This window comes from Schistocerca nitens, chromosome 11 (assembly GCF_023898315.1).
Source record: "Schistocerca nitens isolate TAMUIC-IGC-003100 chromosome 11, iqSchNite1.1, whole genome shotgun sequence".
Taxonomy (NCBI): Eukaryota; Metazoa; Arthropoda; class Insecta; order Orthoptera; family Acrididae; genus Schistocerca; species Schistocerca nitens.
The window spans coordinates 200,543,530-200,567,186 of NC_064624.1; the positions used below are offsets into that span (position 1 = coordinate 200,543,530).

Here is a 23,657-nt window from a genome sequence, read left to right on the forward strand (position 1 = left end):
AGGTTAGGCAAGGGACCAATGCCGAAGGCTGCTCTCTGTAAAACCGAATTGGGATTCCATCTGGAGCTGGTGATTTATTTGCTTTTAAACCTTACAGATGTTTCTGTAAGTTAGGGGGTGCTTATTACTATGTTGTCCATACAGGAGCCTGTCAGATGGTCAAATGTCAGTATGTTCGCACGATTATGCCGTCTGAACGATTTCTTGAATGTGAAATTTAAAACTTCTGCTCTTGTTTAGCTGTCCTCAACTGCCATAGCAGAATGGTCAACAAGGGACTGAATGGAAGCCTTAAACCCACTTAGCAATTTACCAGAGCTGGGAAAGGCTGAGAGAATGCACATTTTGTGAACACAGCTGCAGGCTTTGAAGAACAAAAGAGCACCAATGGATGTTACAGATGTCATGAGTCTAACTCTGCTATAAACCGTGGCGCGACAGTGTCTATACTTCTCAGTCTGGTTGCAGTCCAGGCAGTGAATACACACAACAGAACAACTTGCATCAACAATGAATGGGACACCAAAACGCTGTGCACGAAATAAAAACGACAACCTGGGTGAACACCTGTAAGCACACAATTGATCAGCCACAATGAGAAAATCTGGCACATGACATGAGAAGCTATCGTCAGAGAACAACTGCCCCTATGCGGCGAGACACGTACAATAGGGAGGTGATAACTGGAAAGATTACATTTCTTTGAAATGTCATGTTACAGGACATCATCAGGTGGGATTAGTGAGTACAGACTGAAAACATTTGGCAACTACTAAATTAGAAAAAATGTGCAATATAGAAGAAAGAACAGAATTGTGTGGAAGATACAGAGTGTAGCAAAACAAATCATCTGATTTTTTTTTTTTTTAAATCACACCTATTATGTTATTTGAGATATGATCGTGAACAACCTACTGTTGCAAAGAGCAAACACCCAAGTTTTACATCGTTCGTGCTAGGTAGCAACAGTGTCTGCCCTAGGATAACAGAAAGTGTTTCATGTTCTACGTTTTGCACAGTGACTTTCGTACTAGGCGTGGTGCGGATCTTCCGACAGCACAAAGCATTAGACGATGACAAGAACAATTCCGCGAAACAGGTTGATCGTGTAAAGGCAAATTACCAGGCCGTCCCCCATCACCGAGTTTCTGACAGACGTCGAACGCATCCACCATAGTGTCACAAGGAGTCCGCAGGAAGACCGCTGAAACCCATTCGCTGCGCATCTCGACAGCTCAACAAGCTCCCGATGTCTGGTTGGCATGTGTTACATCGACGTTTAGATGCGAAACCACGCAAAATTCAGTTACTGCAAGCTTTTCATGAAGGTGGGGTGGAGGGGGGTGGGGGGTGGGGGGTGAAGAACGTGTTGAGTTCTGTAATTTCATTCTCGGCAAGATGGAGGATGACAAGTTTTTCTCCACGCTTAGTGTTTAGTGACGAGGCAACATTCAATTTAAATGGAAAGGTGAACCACCATAATGTGAGAATATGGGGTATGGAACAACCACATAAAGCTGTATAACACGAAGGAACTCTCCAAAATGTAATGTGTTTTGTGCAGTTTCACTGAAAAAGGTGTACGGTCCATTTTTCTTTGCCGAGAACACTGTTACAGGAAGCACATATCTTGATATACTTGAGAACTTTCTTTTCCTACAGTTTGAGACCGATTCGAATGACTTCATTTACCATTGGATGGGGCACCGCCACACTGGCATCTGGAAGTAAGTGCGGGAATTTTTAAATCGAAGTATTACTAAGCAATTTGGGCCTGACTGTATGTGATTATTTCTTGTGGGGGTTTACGAAAGACTCTGTTTATGTGCCTCTGTTATCAACAACATTGAATGAACTGAGTCATCACATAACAGCTGTGAAAGCTGTAACTCGAGACATGCTGGCTGCAGTGTGGGAACAATTTGAGTACCGCTCTGACATTTGCCTTGCATCTCAAGGGGGCATATTGAACAACTATGAAAAGGTATGAAAAAAACCGAGTTTCCCATTCATGATAAAACAAAAAAGCAAGTAAGAGGTAGGGAGGGGCCGGACCTGCACATGATGCGATTGCGCAGCTCCCCCACCACAACCTCTGCCGTTTTCACCTGCAGTTTGTCAGTCGTAGCCGAGCTACGTCCGTGTAAACGTGGCAGTGTAATCTGTTTTCTGCAAGCAGAATGATGTAGTGCTGCAGAAATCCGTCACAGAACGAGCAATGTGTATGTTAACGACGTTACGAGTGACAGTAGTGTTCGGGAATGGTGTCGAAAATTTAAAGAAGGACGAACGGACCTCCGTGACGAAGGTGGACAAGGTCGCAAGTCTGTCACCACTGTAGGCCTCGTCGAGCATGTCGATCGGGAGGTGAGATGCAAACGAAGGTTTACAATTAGCGAACTGTCTGACGGATTTCCAGACATTTTGAGATCTGCTTTGTACACAATTGTGACTCGAGACCCAGGCTATCGGAAATTGTGTGCACGTCGGATCCCAAAAACGCTGAGTACCGACCACAAAATGCAAAGGATGGCGTCAGTATTATCGTTTGTCACACGTTATGCCAATGAGGGAAACATTTTTTTGAAGTCGATTGTTACTGTCGATGAAACGTGGGTCCTCTATGACAGTCACGAAACAGAGGAACAATAAAAGCAGTGGATGCACGCAGCTTCCCCAAGCAAGCCAAAAAAGTTTAAACATTCACTGACGATAAGAAAAACAATGGCGACTGTGTTTTGGGACCATAAAGGCGTGCTGCTGGTGGACTTTACGGAGCAAGCTACGACGATAAGCGAGTAAGTTTATTGTGAAACTTTACGTCGTCTCCGCAGAGCCATTGAAAACAAACGCAGAGGAATGCTTTCGTCTGGCGTTGTTTTGATCCGTGACAGCGCCCGACCACACAGTGCCGACACGACAAAAGACCTCCTCAAAGAGTTTAAATGGGAAGTTTTTGAACATCCACCGTACAGCCCGGACCTAGCACCAAGTGATTATCACCTGTTCCGAGAACTGAAGTCACGGTTAGGTGGGCAGCGCTTCGCTACTAACGAAGAACTTCAGGACGCCGTCAAGACTTGCCTGTTCTCACTGGCGGCAACATTCTCCGAGGAAGACGTCGAAAAGCTTGTGTCACGGTATGACAAGTGCCTCAATTGTTTTGGCGATTATGTAGAAAAATAAGTTAAGACTTTACTGTACTTTTGGTAATAAAATTATTATTTTCTGTACATTTTTCTTTTATTTACAGCCAATCGGAGGTAGAAGAAAAAAAACAGCCCTCGTATATGTTTACTAGTTTCAGAAATGTAGACGTGCCAAATTGGATGATTTTTTTGCTACATCCTATATAGGGGAAAGATAACTGTAGCTGAAAGGATTGTAAAGCAAAGGAATTGCTGGGGTAGGTCATTGTTGATTTAGGACCGAGCAGCTGCACCAAAATGAAGATGGTAATGGAAAGAAGCGATAGCAACAAGAGCTCCACCAAACTGATCGTGACAGTTGATGACAGAAAAAAGAGAGAGAGAGAGAGAGAGAGAGAGAGAGAGAGAGAGAGAGAGAGAGAGAGAGAGAGAAGAAGAAGAAGAAGAAAGGAAGCACAGGAGAGGCACTCACTGTGGTGAGAGTCTTTGCCGGTGGACGCATCATCTGGGTAATGCCTCAGCTCTGCCTGCTCTGAGCTCCGCTCCGACTTGGACGAGATGATCTGGTCCTTGTGCACGCGCTCCATGTGTGTGCTGCGAGTTCCCATGTATTTGAACCTAAGAGACATGCAGATATAGCTGTTACTTTTTTCTGTTTATTTAATTTGCATGCAATCATCAAATTTATGGCTTCTGCAAGAAATGGTATTAATACAGTAGTAACAGTTGAAAACTGCTGGCCCCATGCTATTACTAGTGTACATGTTTATTATGCTATAATTTCCATGCTACTGCTTCAAACTGATTCACAACTCAGGCAATATCATATAATATGAGGGTAATTCAATAATTAAAAGAGACAAATTGGTCTCAAGAAAAAAGTGTGTATTTTTACAAAACAATACTTTTCCTACTTTTCAACATAACCCCCTTGAACATTTATGCACTTGTTCCAACGGGCTACAAGATTTTTTATTCTGGCTACAAATAACTCTTTATCTTGATGTTTCAACCAATTTCCCACAAACTTTTTCACGTCCTTGTTGTCCTGAAACCTCTTCCCATGTAATGCCTCCTTCAGTGCACCAGGTGCTAAATCAGGACTACAAGGGGGATGAGGCAGTACTTCCCAGCCCATTTTGTCGACGGTTTCACGGGTTGGTTGAGCAATACGAGGACGTGCGTTGTTTTGCTGGAGAATCACACCTCTCTTCTGAGATCCACGACATCTCTCCCTCGTGGCTGGCTTCACCTTGTTCGAAAGCAAATAGGAGTAATATTGGCTGTTCGTTATACACTGCTCTTCGAGATAATAAAAAAAAAACTGGACCTTCAGCGTCCCAAAGCACCGTCAACATGACTCTTCCTGCTGATGCTTGTGTTTTGAATTTTTCCTTCACAGGTGGGTTGGTGTGCTTCCACTCCATGCATTGTCTTTTTGATTCTGGCACATAATAGTGAATCTAAGTTTCACCGCAAGTTAAAATTTTGTTGAGGATGTACTCACCTTCTCTTTCATAGCTCTGTGCACACTCTCAACCTTGTTTCCTTGTGTAGCCGCATCAGCTCCTTTGGGACCCATCTTGCACACGTTTTGCGGTCGTTCAGGTTGTTACAGATAATGTTATGAACTGCACCAGCACTAACTTGAGCCTTATCAACTATCATGTCCACAATCACACTGCGGTCCACACGAATAATGTCATCAATTCGACTTTCAAGTGAGGGAGTTGAAACTGCAACTGGTCGACCAGAATGGTGTTCGTCAGTCACTGAGTCGCGACCATTTTTGAACTGCCCCACCCACTTGTAACAATTTGCACGATTCACACAACCTTCACCATAAGCTTTAGACATTCTACAGTATGGTTTCTCGTCTTCAGCAAGTAAAGAACAAATAACAGACCATTTTTCAACTAATGTGGATGTTTCAAGCGGACTTGTCATCTTGTCATTCTCAATGGAGAGAAGTCTTCCAAAGTAAGAGTGATTTCAGGTGTGCCGCAGGGGATTGTCGTAGGACCGTTGCTATTCACAGTGTACATAAATGACATTGTGGGTAACATAGGAAGTTCACTGAGGCTTTTTGCGGTTGATGCTGTGGTATATCGACAGGTTGTAACAATGGAAAATTGTACTGAAATGCAGGAGGATCTGCCGCGAATTGACGCACCATGCAGTGAATGGCAATTGAATCTCAATGTAGACAAGTGTAATGTGCTGTGAATACATAGAAAGAAAGATCCCTTATCATTTAGCTACAATATAGCAGGTCAGGAACTGGAAGCAGTTAATTCCATAAATTATCTGGGAGTAGGCATTAGGAGAGATTTAAAATGGAATGATCATATAAGTTTGATCGTCGGTAAAGCAGATGTCAGACTGAGATTCATTGGAAGAGTCCTAAGGAAATGCAATCCGAAAACAAAGGAAGTAGGTTACAGTCCACTTGTTCGCCCACTGCTCGAATATTGCTCACCAGTGTGGGATCCGTACCAGATAGGGTCGATAGAGAAGATCGAACGGAGAGCAGCGCGCTTCATTACAGGATCATTTAGTAGTCGCGAAAGCGTTACGGAGATGATAGATAAACTCCAGTGGAAGACTCTGCAGGAGAGACGCTCAGTAGCTCGGTACGGGCTTTTGTTGAAGTTTCCAGAACATACCTTCACCGAAGAGTCCAGCAGTATATTGCTCCCTCCTATGTATATCTCTCGAAGAGACCGTGAGGATAAACTCAGAGAGATTAGAGCCCACACAGAGGCATACCGACAATCTTTCTTTCCAAGAACAATACGAGACTGGAATAGAAGGGAGAACCGATAGAGGTACTCAAAGTACCCTCCGCCACACACTGCCAGGTGGCTTGCAGAGTATGGATATAGATGTAGAAATGTATTTTCAAGGTTATAAACAAAACAATATTGACACATCAGCTGATCAGGGCTCATCCCAATGTTGTTTGTTGTTGTGGTCTTCAGTCCTGAGACTGGTTTGATGCAGCTCTCCATGCTACTCTATCCTGTGCAAACTTCATCTCCCATTACCTGCTGCAACCTACATCCTTCTGAATCTACTTAGTGTATTCATCTCTTGGTCTCCCTCTACGATTTTTACCCTCCACGCTGCCCTCCAATACTAAATTGGTGATCCCTTGAAGCCTCAGAACATGTCCTACCAACCGATCCCTTCTTCTGGTCAAGTTGTGCCACAAACTTCCCTTCTCCCCAATCCTATTCAATACTTCCTCATTAGTTATGTGATCTACCCATCTAATCTTGAGCATTCTTCTGTAGCACCACATTTCGACAGCTTCTATTCTCTTCTTGTCCAAACTATTTATCGTCCATGTTTCACTTCCATACATGGCTACACTCCATACAAATACTTTCAGAAACGACTTCCTGACACTTAAATCTATACTCGACGTTAACAAATTTCTCTTCTTCAGAAACTCTTTCCTTGCCATTACCAGTCTACATTTTATATCCTCTCTACTTCGACCATCATCAGTTATTTTACTCCCTAAATAGCAAAGCTCCTTTACTACTTTAAGTGTCTCATTTCCTAATCTAATCCCCTCAGCATCACCCGATTTAATTTGACTACATTCCATTATCCTCGTTTTGCTTTTGTTGATGTTCATCTTATATCCTACTTTCAAGACACTGTCCATTCCATTCAACTGCTCTTCCAAGTCCTTTGCTGTCTCTGACAGAATTACAATGTCATCGGTGAACCTCAAAGTTTTTATTTCTTCTCCATGGATTTTAATACCTACTCCGAATTTTTCTTTTGTTTCCTTTACTGCTTGCTCAATATACAGATTTAACAACATCGGGGAGAGGCTACAACCCTGTCTTACTCCCTTCCCAACCACTGCTTCCCTTTCATGTCCCTCGACTCTTATAACTGCCATCTGGTTTCTGTACAAACCATCCCAATGATGGTAACTTAAATCCATAAAAGTACCAAACTTGCCCTGCTAACAGTTTTTTTTCCCCAGATCAGTTTGTCTCTCCAATTATTGAATGATCCTTGTACATCACATGTCCAAATTTGTAATAATAATAATAATAATAAATAATAATAATATGAAAATTTTTCTTACAAAGTCTTGGCATTTTGTCTCAGTGAAACACAGTGACTGTGTTGTAGTTCTTATTACAATTACAACAAGCTCCTGATTATCTGTATGTGGATTGTTCAGTCTGCATATTAACCTCCATAGTACAGCAATTTTTGAAAAAATGGAAAGACTAAAATATTAGATACAGTTAGCCGAGGTCCTGGCATAGCCTGTGTATGTATTTATTCCACTCTCCTGTGAATTTAACTCCTCCCTTTCCCGATGTCTGTCCATCTCCTGACTTCCTCTGTCTGCCTACCCATCACCTCCTCCCTCCTCTCTCTCCATTGTCCCCCTCCCCCACCCCCCTCCACTCCGATAGGAGGTTGCTGGTTCTTAGCCACGAACTATTTCTTTCCAGATTGCCAAATTTGGCTGAAATCGATCCACGGGTTTAGGAGGGGCTTTATATTCGTGGCTTTGCCCAGAGATGTACATCTCACATATGTATACAGTTAGTAGTAAAGGAGTAACAAATTAAAACACCATGCACGATGTGGCAGTTATTTATGACTCTCGAACTATGTGTCGACCAACGATATATTTTTGCAAGTACATTCGGTGGTATACAAGAATGCTCTCTGCCAAATTCGTTGCTAGTAGAGTAAGTAGTAAAGAAGCAATAAATTAAAACGCCGTGTCTGACGTAGCGGTTTTCCTGCAAGAACAGTGAAAATGCAGCAAGTGCAAAACTTTGTTCCTCTCATCATTTTGTGAAGAATGCCAGGAAGAAAATGTCTGGTAAAAGTTTCACATAACGTGTAAAGTTGGTTGCAGGTCACTAAGTGCTCACATTTTCAAATACTGGATGAATGTAGTCTGTCTATCTGAGCATCACGAGCTACGACACTTTTGCACCCTCGCCCCTTGGAGACAGAGGTAATGATCACACCCACAGTGGTTCTTTCCAGACGCACTAGCACATCTCTCTCTATATTAAGTTAGAAGGAAAGAAGTAATAAATTAAAACAACAGGCATGATGTGGCAGTTTTTCACACATCCCAGTGTTTACAACTTCATGCCTCCTGGAACTTTGTGTAGCCCAATGACATATTTTTGTACATACATTCAGTGACCGAAGCTCAGTTACAATCAGTGCGGTGATTTAGGAGGAGATGTGGAATATACACTATGTGATCAAATGTACCCGGACACTCCCAAAAACATATGTTTCATATTACGCGCATTGTGCTGCCACCTGCTGCCAGCTACTCCATATCAGTGACCTCAGTAGTCATTAGACATCGTGAGAGAGCAGAATGGGGCGCTCCGCGGAACTCACGGACTCCTAAGGTGGCCAGGTGATTGGGTGTCATTTGTGTCATATGCCTCCATGCGAGATTTCCACACTCCTAAACATCTCTAGGTCCACTGTTTCCGATGTGACAGTCAAGCAGAAATGTGAAGGGACACGTACCACACAAAAGTGTACAGGCCGACCACGTCTGTCGACTGACAGAGACCGCCGACTGTTGAAGAGGGTCGTAATGTGTAATAGGCAAATGTCTATCCAGACCATCACACAGGAATTCCAAACTGCATCAGGATCCACTGCAAGTACTATGACAGTTAGGCGGGAGGTGAGAAACTTGGATTTCGTGGTGGAGCAGCTGCTCATAAGCCACAAATCACACAGGTAAATGCAAAACGACACCTCGCTCGGTGCAAGGAGTGTAAACATTGGACAATTGAACAGTGGAAAAATGTTGTGTGGAGTGACAAATCACGGTACACAATGTGGCGATCTGATGGCAGGATGTGGGTATGGTGAATGCGCAGTGAATGTCATCTGCCAGCGTGTGTAGAGACAACAGTAAAATTCAGAGGCCATGGTGTTATGGTGTGTTTTTCATGGAGGGGCCTGCACCCCTTGTTGTTTTGCATGTCATTATCACAGCACAGGTTTACACTGATGTTTTAAGCACCTTCTTGCTTCTCACTGCTGAAGAGCAATTCGAGGATGGCGATTGCATCTTTCAAAACAATCTAGCACCTGTTCATAATGGACGGCCTTTGGCAGAGTGGTTACACGGATTGGCCTGCACAGAGTCCTGACCTGAATCCTATAGAAGACATTTGTGATGTTTTGGAACGCCAACTTCGTGCCAGGCCTCACCGACCGACGTCGATACCTCTCCTCAGTGCAGCAAAATGGCTCTGAGCACTATGGGACTCAACTGCTGAGGTTATTAGTCTCAGTGCAGCACTCCGTGAAGAATGGGCTGCCATTCCCCGAGAAACCTTCCAGTACCTGACTGAACGTATGCCTGCGAGAGTGGAAGCTGTCATCAAGGCTAAGGGTGGGCCAACACCATACTGAATTCCAGCATTACCGATGCAGGGCGCCACAAACTTTTAAGTCATTTACAGCCAGGTGTCCGAATACTTTTGATCACATATTGTATAAACATACAGCCACACACTTTTATAATGGTTAGGCAAAATACTATTTTATGCATTTGACTCAGGTTTTACTGTCGGAAGACAATGGGGGCCTGCAATTGTCATTCAGACATCTCTAAAGTGTTTTTCTGTTTCCCATTTTGTCTTTGGTCAACTGCACGATCCCTGCTACCCATGTAGCACATACACATACAATTTCCAACTCACCTAATGTAAATGATAAAAGAAAATAATCTAGGCTTTCTTCTATGGTAGTTTCTTCAGAATTCTTGCTCTTTGTAAGTAACAAATGATAGCATACAACTAAAAATCGTCAATGGAACACACTGTTGATCAGTTTTATAGCCGCAGACAGAACTCTACGATGGTGTAGCTTCTAAAATCTTTACCTGTGTTAACTTGTATCACATTTCTTATTGTTATTGTTGTTGTTGTTGTTGTTACGGGCAGTTTACATGTGCTAGGAAGATGATATATCAATACAAATGACTCGATCTAATGATCAAGAACAAATTAAAAAGTTATTGATATAGAGAACATGCAGTAGAACTTAATCACAATCGCGGAATACACACACAAACAGAGATCGAGGAACCCGTTATGATGCACACCAGTGCAGTGGAACCCACTTAGCAGGGAGTACAGGGCAAAGTTTGTTTCGATATACTTCTATTTTTGACTCTTCACAAAATATGGAATGGGATTAGTAAAACAGTGAATGACAACCAAAAATGGACTATTGAAAGTTTCTAGCAACTAATATGCTGACGCAATAATACAATACCTTCAGAAAAATTTCGTAACACTCAAACAATGGAAAATCCAGGGTGTAGTAATGACAGTATTATGGAAATGGTAAATTGCTACTCACCATGTAGCAGAGATGTTGAGTTGCAGACAGGCACAACACAAAGAGGTGCCAGAATATGACCTCAGCAGCCAAAGACAGTGATGAGGTGTGTGAAAGCTTACGTGTTTGACTGTCATTTTATTGTGCCTATCTGCAACTCAACATCTCTGCTATATGGTGAGTAGCAATCTATACATTCCATAAAAGTGTTGTAACACTCGAATTTATTCTTGATGATTATAAATTGACCTGAACAGAAACAGCTCTCTTGATATTGCCAGTCTGCATTTTACATCAACTCTACTTCAAGCTCTCTGTCATATATTTTGTTGCTGAAATAGAACTCTTCTTCTACCTTTCCTAATCTAGTTCCTTCAGTACCATCTGATCTAAGTTCCGACGGGTGCTGGTGCAAGAATGGGAGGCTACACCCCAGCAGCTGCTCGACCACCTGATCCAGAGTATGCCAACCCATTGTGCGGCCTGTGTACGTGTGCACGGTGATCATATCCCATACTGATGTCGGGGTACATGCGCAGCAAACAGTGGCGTTTTGTACAACATTTGTTTCGGGACGGTTTTCTCAACTTACCACCAATACCGTGGACTTACAGATGTGTGTCGTGTGTGTTCCCTATGTTCCTATTCTATTAGCGCCAGTTTTGTGTAGTGCCACGTTGTGTGGCACCACATTCTGCAGTTATCCTTAATTTACACTACAGGCCATTAAAATTGCTACACCAAGAAGAAATGCAGATGATAAATGGGTATTCACAGGACAAATATATTATACTAGAACTTACAAGCGATTACATTTTCACGCAGTTTGAGTGCACAGATCCTGAGAAATCAGTACCCAGAACTACCACCTCTGGCCGTAATAACGGCCTCGATACGCCTGGGCATTGAATCAAACAGAGCTCGGATGGCGTGTACAGGTACAGCTGCCCGTGCAGCTTCAGCCCGATACCACAGTTCATCGAGAGTAGTGACTGGCGTATTGTGACGAGCCAGTTGCTCGGCCACCATTGACCAGACGTTTTCAATTGGTGAGAGATCTGGAGAATGTGCTGGCCAGGGCAGCAATCGAACATTTTCTGTATCCACAAAGGCCCTTACAGGACGTGCATTATCTTGCTGAAATGTAGGGTTTCACAGGGATTGAATGAAGGTTAGAGCCACGGGTCTTAACACATCTGAAATGTAACGTCCACTGTTCAAAGTGCAGACAATGCGAACAAGAGGTGACCGAGACGTGTAACCAATGCCACCCCACACCATCACGCCGGGTGATACACCAGTATGGCGATGACGAATACACGCTTCCAATGTGCGTTCCCCGCAATGTCGCCAAACACGGATGCGACCATCGTGATGCTGTAAACAGAACCTGGATTCCACAATGAGATTTTCACTCTGCAGCGGAGTGTGCGCTGATATGAAACTTCCTGGCAAATTAAAACTGTGTGCCTGACCGAGACTCAAACTAGGGACCTTTGCCTTTCCCAAGTTCGAGTCTCGGTCAGGGACACAGTTTTAATTTGCCAGGAAGTTTCAGAACCTGTATTCATCAGAAAAAATGATGTTTTGCCATTCGTGCATCCAGGTTCGTCGTCGAGTACACCGTCGCAGGCGCTCCTGTCTGTGATGCAGCATCAAGGGTAACCGCAGCCACGGTCTCCGAGCTGATAGTCCATGCTGCTGCAAACGTCATCGAACTGTTCGTGCAGATGGTTGTCGCCTTGCAAACATCCCCATCTGTCGACTCTGGTATCGAGACGTGGCTGCACAATCCGTTACAGCCGTGCGGAGAAGATGCCTGTCATCCCGACTGCTAGTGATACGAGGCCGTTGGGATCCAGCACGGCGTTCCGTATTGCCCTCCTGAACCCACCGATTCCATATTCTGCTAACAGTCATTGGATCACGACCGACGCGAGCATCAATGTCGCGATACGATAAACTGCAATTGCGATAGGCTACAATCCGACCTTTATCAAAGTCGGAAACATGATGGTACACATTTCTCCACCTTACACGAGGCATCACAACAACGTTTCACAAGGCAACGCCGGTCAACTGCTGTTTGTGTATGAGAAATTGGTTGTAAAGTTTCCTCGTGTCAGCACGTTGTAGGTGTCACCACAGGTGCCAACCTTGTGTGAATGCTCTGAAAAGCTAATCATTTGCATATCACAGCATCTTCTTCCTGTCGCTTAAATTTCACATCTGCAGCACATCATATTCGTGGTGTAGCAATTTTAATGGCCACAAGTGTATGAGCACGAATGTAAATTCGTTGATGTATTTGTGCGAAATTATAGTGACATCACATCCTGTACTGCTGCGACTGGCTGACGGGAGTAAGGCAAACTGACACGATATTGGATTATAACTCTGTGAAACTAAGGAAAAGGTGCTGTTTCGGTGCAATGGCACTTTAAACGCCTCTATAGAATCATTCTTTGTTCTATGGGCCATTGTAAGGTACCATATTGTTTTGTAAATCAGTTTACACATTCTACGTACTTCAGGGAAAATAAAACTAATTGGAGGAAACTATAAAATTGGAAGTAGACAGGAGGCCTGTCAGTGCTTACCTACAGGAGGGAAAATTTCAAATACTCCCAACAGTAGCACTTAACCTCAACTCAACTGACAAAATTTCTGAGATTATTCAGGGACATTTTCTGAGTGTTTTGGTATAAGGCGACCACTGTGTCTGATGGCTCATTACTGACTAATACTTAAGCACTGGAAAAATTTGCATTTTGCGATAAATGCTAAATAGATGCCTCAAAATGAAAAACACAAGATTACTTAAGAGAAACTGTTCCATAATAAATTGTGATCAGATGAACTATTTTATCAGTGATAGTTTGAAGCAGCTTTACTTTCTGCACATAAATATCAAAAATGTAACTGGTATCGTATGTCACGTGGCGAAGCCCAATTTGAAAGTTAATGTGCGTAACAACTCATTTGCAAAACAAAAATAGCACAAATGCAATGTATCAATGATGTATTACAGTACAGTGTTAAAGATTAATATTTCTATTACTTATCCCATTCCCTTAAATGGCACAACATGCATATACTATATTTATAGATTTATTTATTCCTATTCAGGAATTAATCTAGGGTATGGAAGGAGTTGTCAAGGAGATATTATTTCAGTTTATTTTTGAAGCTATTACTCCTGTCTGTCAAACATTTTATTTAATCGGGTAATTTGTCAAAAAATTTTATAGCAGCATATTTTACCCCTTTCTGTGCCAAAGATAGGTTGAGTAAAGGATAGTGTAAGTCTTTCTTTTTTTTTCTGGTATTATAATCATGAATGTCACTTTTGTTTTTAAACTGCTCCATGTTGTTGAGAACTAATTCCCCAACCTTTTAAAAAGACACCTATAAGATAAGTGACTATGAACCCCACACATTATTCTAATCACTTTCCTTTGAGCAGTGAATACTTTTTGTCAAAGTGTTGAGTTACCCCAAAATATTATTCCGTATGACATCAGAGTGTGAAAGTATACAAAGTATGTTAGCTTACTAACTTTTATATCCTCAAAACTGCCAATTATTCTGACTGCAAAACTTGCTTTAGAAGATCCAAAATATGAATTTTCCAATTAAGATTCTCATCTATATGTACACCCAAAATTTTATATCAAAGAAACATGCACATATGTTTGTTAGCTTAACTTCAAAAGTTGGTAAAATGCAGACACTGTAATGCGGAAATTAAGTGGTGGATGTTTTGACCTTTGGTTGCTTCAAATACCACTAGAGCTTGTGCCTGAACAAAGTAGTTAACAATACTCTCCAACGCTCAACAAGCAATTGAGACATAGCTGTTCCCGAATGCTTTGTGTTGTGCGTTGCCTGTTGTTTTCCTTTCTTATTTTGAAATGAGTGAAGTTACTAACACCGGTCCATCACGGATTTTGAGTGCGGCACTTAGAACCCCAGAAGAGATCGATCTGTTCTGCTTTCACAGAACTCGATGCAGGCTGTTGCCTCGCGAGAGGGGCTGAGGCATATTTCCCTGCACCACTCCCCTCCCCTCTGGTGGTCAAATTTCAAGTTCGTTTACACTTGCAGCCATCTGCCACTATATAGCACCCGCGCTCTGTGCTATAGTGGTCAGAAAACAAAATGTCACTTTTTTCGACAGCACCGAAATTCTTCCCCTAACGTTAAAGTAGAGTTACTATCTGTAGCATTGCCAAGTGTGGGTCACAAAGCTATAAATGCCTATGAAAAGATAAACTTTATATTTTGCAGGTTTTGTAACCGTCAAACTGGGCAAGAAAACACGAATAATGTCCAGACAGATCATCAGTCCAAGACACATGCAGTTCAGTGACGGGAAAATGCTACTCATTTCAATAGAACAAGCATTTGATGAAAAGTTAAATGCAGCCAAATGAAAACTACTCAAGCCATTTCAGTAAAAAAAGCTGTTGAAGTTCTTGCAAAACAAAACACTCCAATCACAACATTCCTAATCAGCACTGTTTTTTTAAACAGTCAATTTCAAAGAATGCAAGCTATGTTTGTCTTCACTCCTTGACAACCTTTTAAATTTGTGCATCTTGTCATTTACAAACAACACAAACAGATGCAAATTTTGACAAAAATAGACACGAACTTTTCAAAAAATAGATGGAAAATCTGCAAAAAATAGATACAAATTTTGCCAAAGAATAGATACAAATTTTGCCAAAGAATAGATACAAATTTTGCCAAAGAATAGATACAAATTTTGCCAATAAATAGATACAAATTTTGCCAAAAAATAGATACAAATTTGGCCAAAAAATAGATACAAATTTGGCCAAAAAATAGATACAAATTTGGCCAAAAAATAGATACAAATTTGGCCAAAAAATAGATACAAATTTGGCCAAAAAATAGATACAAATTTTGCCAAAGAATAGATGCAAATTTTGCCAAAGAATATATGCTAATTTTGCCAAAAAATATATTCTAATTCTGCCAGAAAACAGGCGATAATTGTGTCACAAGAAAGACGCTAATTGTGTCACAAGAAAGACGCTAATTGTGTCACAAGAAAGACGCTAATTGTATCACAAAACAGACGCTAATTGTATCACGAAACAGACGCTCATTTTGTCACAAAAAAGACGCTCATTTTGTCACAAAAAAGATGAGATTTTTGCAAAAAAAAAAAAAAAAAAACAGACGCGAGTTTTGCAAAAAACACCAGGTGCGAGTTTTGAAAAAAAAATAGACGCGAGTTTTGCAAAAAACAGACGCGAGTTTTGCAAAAAAACAGACGCGAGTTTTGGGGAAAAAAACCAGATGCGAGTTTTGGAAAAAAAAAAAACCAGATGCAAGTTTTGCAAAGAAACAGATGGGAGTTTTGCAAAGAAACAAATGCAAGTTTTGCAAAAGAAACAGATGCAAGTTTTGCAAAAAACAGATGCAAGTTTTGCAAAAAACAGATGCAAGTTTTGCAAAAAACAGCTGCAAGTTTTGCAAAAAACAGCTGCAAGTTTTGCAAAAAAACAGATGAGAGTTCTGCAAAAAACAGATGAGAGTTTTGCAAAAAATAGATGCCACATTTTGTGGCTCTAGTAATAACGCAATTCTGATTTACTCAGCTTGCTATGAAAGGTACCTTTGCTTTGTTTCTGCACCAAAATGTACAACACAGAACAGAGGGTAATGCAATACCTCTTAAACTGTGCAAAAGAGGCATGACGTGGTAGCACCGCTGCACCAACGACTCGCCACAGCACTGCTGCACCACTCTTCCACTGCATTCACTGAAACCGCACACAAGGTGCATATTGACCGACATCCGCCGGTAAACCTATCCACATTGCTGTGCAACTAGTACTGACGGTAAAACAAACCCTTGACAGAACCGAGCAACGGTCAGCGCTAGCTTGTGGGCAATGAGTAAAGTGGGTGTTATTACCAACGACACTAAGTACTGTGAATGGACTGGACAGGTTTGCCTCCGAACAATACACAGCCCATACTGCTAACATCTGCAATGTCATCAGTATATGTTCAGTGGCATATAGGTACAATGAAGATAAGAAATGAAGTGAAGTGCAATTACCCTGTAACGAGCCACTTGCACTAACGCATCCCCTACAGAAAAACACTCAGGAAATATTCTGAACCACAAACAGTGGAGTCAGGATACACGCTGCAGTTTCGACTACATCCAGATGCGCGTGACAGCCACGTACCGCCCACGCGGCAAGCAGAATGCGCGAGTTGACTAGCGACCCTGCCACTCACCGGCTCTCGCAGTAGAAACAGGTGTAGCGGCAAGAGTCGGACTTCGTGACGGCGGCCACGGCCGCGCGAAGTAGAGCCAGGTACGAGCGGGGCCGTTTCGACGTCGCCTCCTGCCGCACCCGTCTGGCTGGCTCCGTGCGCCGCCCTCGGCCTTTCGTCGAGGCCTCTGACGGGTGGGTGGGCGCGGGGTCGTGTGCCGTCCGCTCCTGCCGCTGGCCCGGCATCAGTCGTTTTAGGCCGGTGAGGTGGGTCGACCCACTGCAATCGTGACAGCTCTCTGCTGTAGTTTACACGTACACAGGAAATATCAATACATCTACATCCACTTCAGTAAGTACCAACTTATATCCTTTTCTCAGAAAAAATGATTACTTATTTTATGACACAGTACTAAGAAGCATTCAGAGAGTGGGGAAGAGGAAATCGTGACCACCTGATTTGAAAAGGACTTTTTGCCTGGAAACCATTACTGCATGAATGCTAGCACATTTTCACACTGAATAACACTTTCTTATTTACAAACCAAAATACACGATATTGATGTTGCACAACATCATTTATTTTTTCATCCACTGTAAACTGGCTTCTGACTTTCTAGGCCATCCTCAAACAACTTAACTCTAAACAGTTAGTCCACACAACAGCAGTGAGGTGTTAACTACACAAACATTGTTGTTCTAAAGATATGATGATGATGATGTTTAGGTTTGTGGGGCGGTTATCAGCGCCGTACAATTTCCCAACCTGCACTCAGCCCAATTTCGCCACTTTCCTGGATGATGATGAAATGATGAGGACAACACAAACACCCAGTCATCGCGAGGCAGGTGAAAATCCCTGATCCCGCCAGGAATCGAACCCGGGACCCCGTGCTCGGGAAGCGAGAACACAACCGCGAGACCATGAGCTGTGGACTTCTAAAGATATGTGACCTACTATGACAATATATTTAGACAAAAAATATATGCATAACAAAATACATGAAGACGGTGTGGACAAATAAACCTTATATATATTACATTAGACTCTAGATTAAAAGTATTAGAATACAGGGTTTTTTTACAGAAAATGACCTGATTTCGAAGCTGTACATTTATTGATAAAAACATACTACAAATGTGGAATGAATTACAAAATAGTCACAAAACCTTAAAAGTTTTAGCTACCATTTTACAAATCCTCTACATGTCCACCAGCAGCAGCACGAATAACATCTAGATGATAGCTAAATTAGTCATAAATTTTACACAATCTATCTGCTTTTACAGAAGTTACGGTGCCTGTTATTCTATTCTTCCCCCCTTCTTTGTCATGAGACGGAGGAGAGAAGAAAACACTTTTCTTGACATATCCTCCGCACAGGCGGAGGGTGGGGGGGGGGGGCGGGGGGGGGGGGGGGGGGGGGGGAATTGCTTGAAGTCATGTCTGGCAATTTTGAGGCTGAGAATGCAGGCTAGAGGGTCTCGAGGTCCCATACACCCCATCCAGCATAGAGATATCTTCGAATGCTGCGAACTGGCTTTTCCTACAGCATGGAGCTGCACCACACCGAGACAAAAATGTATGTCAGTCTGTTAGTGACAGTCTCCCTCAACGCTGGACAGGGCGCACGGGTCTCCGAGGCCCGCCGTGCTGCATTCTCGGCCTCCAAGATCGCCAGACGTGACCGTATGCGACATTTTTTTCCTCGTGGGGATAAGTGGAGATAAGGGTGTTGTACATCTCCTTTTTACCGCCTGACGTAGAAGATGTGAAGAATAGAGTAACATCTTAACAAACGTAAACACAGTCCGTAGTAGGCCGTAATGCGATATTTATTTAATCCTGCGATTAGCTAATGTCTACTAAGGGCCATTGTCAAACATCTGTAAAACCGACGTGGAAAAGCAATACATTGTCTGCATAGAGAGGCACGTATAACTAACACTTTACACACCTCACATTAAGTTAAAACATTAATTTAGTTCTTACTTACATTTGTAGCATCTGTATTTCACGCCATTTTCAAATCAGTGTCAATTACAAGTAAAAAATAGCCATATTCCACCATTTTACAAAAGGATCCACATGACACTAACAGTTTTAAGATCATATTCTGAATTTTGCTCTATGTACAACAATATGGTAACTGACAGCAACTGGTAATTTGTTGTCACAGATACATATTCATCCAAAGACTTCAAGACTCTCGATAGCACGTATCTTAGGCACGTAACATATATTTCTCGTGTGCCAGACTTAGTTGATGTCATGTATATCAGTGCTAAAGAATACATCAAGGGCACACAAATGGACATAAAATATTGTATACAGTACATGGCATATCAACAAACTACATTATTTTAAACATCGTATTAATGGAAATACGAGGGTGAGGTAAATGAAAGTATTATTTTTTTAAGTATTATTTATTGTGCAGAAGTGGTACAAAGCTGTATCACTTTTCAACATAATCTCCCCCACACTCAATGCAAGTCCTCCAGTGCTTACAAAGTGCATAAATTCCTTTAGAAAAAAATTCTTTTGGCAGTCCGCGCAACCACTCGCGCACCACGTGGCGTACCTCTTCATCAGAACAGAACTTCTTTCCTCCCACTGCGTCTTTGAGTGCTCCAAACACATGGAAATCAGTTGGGGAAAGGTCTGGTGAGTATGGTGGATGAGGAAGACACTCAAAATGCAGGCCTGTTATTGTTGCAACTGTTGTACGGGCAGTGTGGGGCCTTGCACTGTCATGTTGCAAAAGGACACCTGCTGACAGCAATCCACGACGCTTTGATGTGATTGCAGGCCGAAGATGATTTTTTAGATCTGTGTACGATGCACTGGTGACAGTGGTCCCTCTAGGCATGCCATGCTCCAAAATGACACCTTTTTCGTCCCAAAAGAGAGTCAGCATAAACTTCCCTGCTGACGGTTCTGTTGGAAACGTCTTTGGTTTTGGTGATGACGAATGCCGCCATTCCTTGCTCGCTCTCCTCGTTTCGGGTTGGTGGAAGTGAACCCAGGTTTCATCCCCAGTAACGATTCTTGCAAGGAAGCCATCACCTTCTCGTTCAAAGTGCCGAAGAAGTTCTTTGCAAACATCGACACGTCATTCTCTCATTCCAGGAGTCAGCTGCCGTGGCACCCGTCTTGCAGACACTTTGTGAAACTGGAGCACATCGTGCACAATGTGGTGTGCTGACCCGTGACTAATCTGTAAACATGCTGCAGTGTCATTCAGCGTCACTCGGCGGTTTTCCTTCACTGTGGCTTCCACGAGAGGGTCGGCCATCTTTATACTGATACTGTGATGGTATGTTTGCATCTGCACTATGCTGCCACCTACAGACCATTCTGCACGCTGTTCGTAGCACGCTTACCAACTTACAGGATAATGGTGCGAAATTTTGATTTGTTATTACAAATTTAAGGTTTTCATTTGACTCACCCTCGTATATATGAGGTACGTACAAAATTCCACAAAAAATTGGCTTCCTTCCTCCTCTTTTTATAATTTTTTTCCAAGTTATTCTGTTTATCCCATGGTTTTTAATGCATTTCGTATTATGATACTGTCATATACAGTATTCGATGTTCCTAATAATGGATGAAACATTTTATAACGCAGCTGAAATTTGGTTTGTCACCCTTTCACGCATTGTATATTGGTTGTTTAAAAAAAAATTGTGGGTTATCTTTCTGAACAAATAGTCACATCTGGCTTCTATGTGTCTAGAAAAAGCCTCCGGGCCCTGATGACTTACAATATACAACGATCATTATACTTGGCACGCCAGCAGTTGATAGAATATTCTATTTCTATTATTTGTGGAATTTTGTACATACCTCATGTATATTTGTGTTAATATGATGTTTAAAATAATGTAGTTTGTCTGATGATATGTCACATACTGTATACAATATTTTATGTCCATCTGTATGCCCTTACTGTATTCTTTGGTCACTGACTGTTTTTATACATGAAACCAACTAAGTCTGGCACACCAGCAATATATACTACGTTGTAACATTGCAGGTCGGGATTAATCTATGAGGTCTTGAATATCTTATTTGTATCTGTCAGTTGGCATGGAGAAATTGAGATACGGAGGATTTCTTTATACAGTTTTGCATGATTAAGTCCGGACCTTAGCAAAGCTGTCTTTTAGTTACGTGTGATTTGCGATTTGTTATGTGTTACTTTCCGATAGTAAATCATATTTTTTTTTTATTACCATTAAAATATAATGATGATAAATGTTTCCGATCATTTGGAATAATATTTTAATAACTACGCAGATGACGTGACATCATTTGTTCGCTCTTAGAGGGGGTAAAAAAAATTTTTTTAAATGTCTTAATTGTGTGTTTATGATGGTCAGTGTCAGGATCAGTGATTACGATTCCAAAAATAATTGATTGGGTGAAGTTCAATTGCACACAATCATGTAGGGCGAATTGTGACCTTGAAATTGGTTGTAGATGTATGCAGGTCAATTTCGTGACAGGCTGGTAAGCACCATGAGTGTGTCGCAGTATCAAGACTGCTTTTGCACTGCCGACGGTTTGCTTTAAACTCGCGAAAATACAATTTACATGAATTCTTAGTTATCGCAAAAGGGTAGAATAGTTGATGAGCCATTGTGCAGGACAGGTCATTTTCAATATCCAGTATAAATCCTGTTGATCGAAGTAGCCTAGCAACCCAAAAGCTCATACGTGGTTATCAGCAGAAACAGCGTACTATTTTTTCTGCACACATTTACACTCTACATCCAGGTGTGGATGATTTGTGGGTGCAAAATAAACATTTGAAAGCATTTGATTAAATAAAAAGGAAAAATATAAAGAAGTTTACTCGTATATTTTGTTATTTCATGAACTGTGATATTTTCTTACAGTGGTGTATAGCCTTACGTATTATTAATACTGTGACAGACTGATCGCAAGTGCTCTCGTTACAAGTCGAGTTTTGGGCCTGATTAAGAGTAGCTGGTTCTTGAAGTCTCAAAGGTTAAGTGAAGAACAATATCACACTTTTAAACGCACTATCTTTATACTATATTAAGCTAGCTATTCCCGGAATCAGGTGATACCGTGGCCGTGTAGTTGTGTGTTGTCCACAACAAATAGGTAAACGCAAACATAAACATTTCTCATACTCTGATATCGACGAAGGAAAGAAGGGATGACATACACATATACAAACGGTATACGTGACACCTTACAATGCAGCAACACAACGGACGTCACGGTATAACGTGCCTAAGATACGTGCTACCAAGAGTCTAAGTCTTTGGATGAATATGTATCTGTGAGAACAAATTACCAGCTGTAGTCAGTTACCATGTTGTAGTACACAGAGCAAAGTTCATCTTAAGAGGTGTCACTGTAGTGTGGATTCTTTCGTAAAATGATGGAATTGGCTACTTTTTACTTGTAATTAACAGTGATTTGAAAATGACATGAAATACAGATGTTACAAATGTGAGTAGGAAGTAAAGTAATGATTTATCTTAATGTGAGGCGTGTAAAGTGTTATTTATACATGGCGATATACGCAGACAATGTAGTGCCTTTCCACGTTGGTTTTGCAGGTGGTTGACAAAGATGCTTAGTTCAAGTCAGCTAATCGCACGGTTAAGTAAGATGGCGGCCACTGAGTGACGCGCGTTTCTTTGGCTCCCGAGTTTTTCCGCTCATTGAAGGTGTTACAGAGAAGTGCGGCAGTCCACAACGTGTGCATCCGACTAAACAAGCGTTACTTGCCGTGGTGTGTTGTTCTCCGTTGATTACCACAAGTGATAAGTGATAGGTGAGTGAAAAATGGGAAGAGCACGAGTAAGCGGCAGCAGGCGAGGCTACAGGGGCGCAGGCAGCGCGGGCGCCCGGTCTCCGGCGGCAGGTGAGGCCTCGTTTCCCGACATCGGGGAGCTCGTCCGGTCCCAGGTGAGTGCGGCGCTGCACAGTAAAGACACGCTAGACGTAATAGTGCAATCCATCACGGACTCTGTGACGGCCGCGGTCATGGACAAACTGCAAGAGTCTGTCGGGCGCAACAGCACCGAAATCCAGTCTCTTAAAAAGTCCCTGGCCGCACAAGAGAAAAAAGCCGCCGACCTAGAAGCAAAACTGTCTGCGGCCACCGATGAAATTGAGCAGTATCAGCGAAGGAACAGCTTGCGCTTGTTCGGGGTAGCTGAAAACGACCGTGAAAACACCGACGACCTGGCCATTAGCCTCGTGCGTGAGAAACTTGGCGTGCAGATCGACGTGGCCGATATTGACAGAAGCCACCGTGTTGGGCGCAGGATACCAGGTGCGATGAAACCCAGGCCCATAATAATTAAATTTGTGTCATACCGGAAAAGAGCTGAAGTGTTTGCTCAGAAAAGAAAACTCGCCAAGAGTGGGGTTACCCTGAGGGAAGATCTGACGCGCGAAAGACTAAAAGATTTGAACACTGCGATCACACAGTTCGGCCTTCAAAATGTTTGGACCCAGGATGGCAGGATCGTAGTCAAGACGGAAGGAGGGAGGAAAACGGTGACGAACATGTCCGAACTGAAAGACTGAGCGAAATCTCGCGAGACACAGTCTCATATTGTACTCTGTCTAATATAAGTTAATTTTTATTCTTTCTTTTCATTTTTTTACGTAAATATTGCTTCGTTATTTCTATATGTACCATAAGTACTCTATTTAAAATCAGTCAATTGTTTCACATAAATATTGCTTATTTATTTGTCTATCATAAGTGCTCATGTATATTCATATTGTCAGTCTAACGGGAATTAACATTCTCCATTAACAGGAATCTCCTTAAAACCGCCTTTCTATATCTGTTATTTTCAT

General features: G+C 42.1%; 1 protein-coding gene and 1 long non-coding RNA gene across 2 annotated transcripts in view; both read right to left on the minus strand.

The window, feature by feature from the left end:
• The window catches only part of LOC126212778 (uncharacterized), a 30,787-nt gene extending 13,840 nt beyond the window's left edge, over positions 1 to 16,947 (minus strand). Inside the window, exons 1-2 of the mRNA XM_049940182.1 lie at positions 16,818 to 16,947; positions 3,622 to 3,767 (exon numbers count right to left, since the gene is read on the minus strand). Coding sequence (XP_049796139.1) covers positions 3,622 to 3,757 — 136 coding nt within the window. The 5' untranslated portion in view covers positions 3,758 to 3,767; positions 16,818 to 16,947. The remainder of the gene's footprint in view (positions 1 to 3,621; positions 3,768 to 16,817) is intronic.
• A 46-nt stretch (positions 16,948 to 16,993) lies between these two features.
• The window catches only part of LOC126213310 (uncharacterized), a 42,269-nt gene continuing 35,605 nt past the window's right edge, over positions 16,994 to 23,657 (minus strand). The window contains exon 3 of the long non-coding RNA XR_007541136.1: positions 16,994 to 17,075. This is a non-coding gene — a long non-coding RNA (uncharacterized LOC126213310). The remainder of the gene's footprint in view (positions 17,076 to 23,657) is intronic.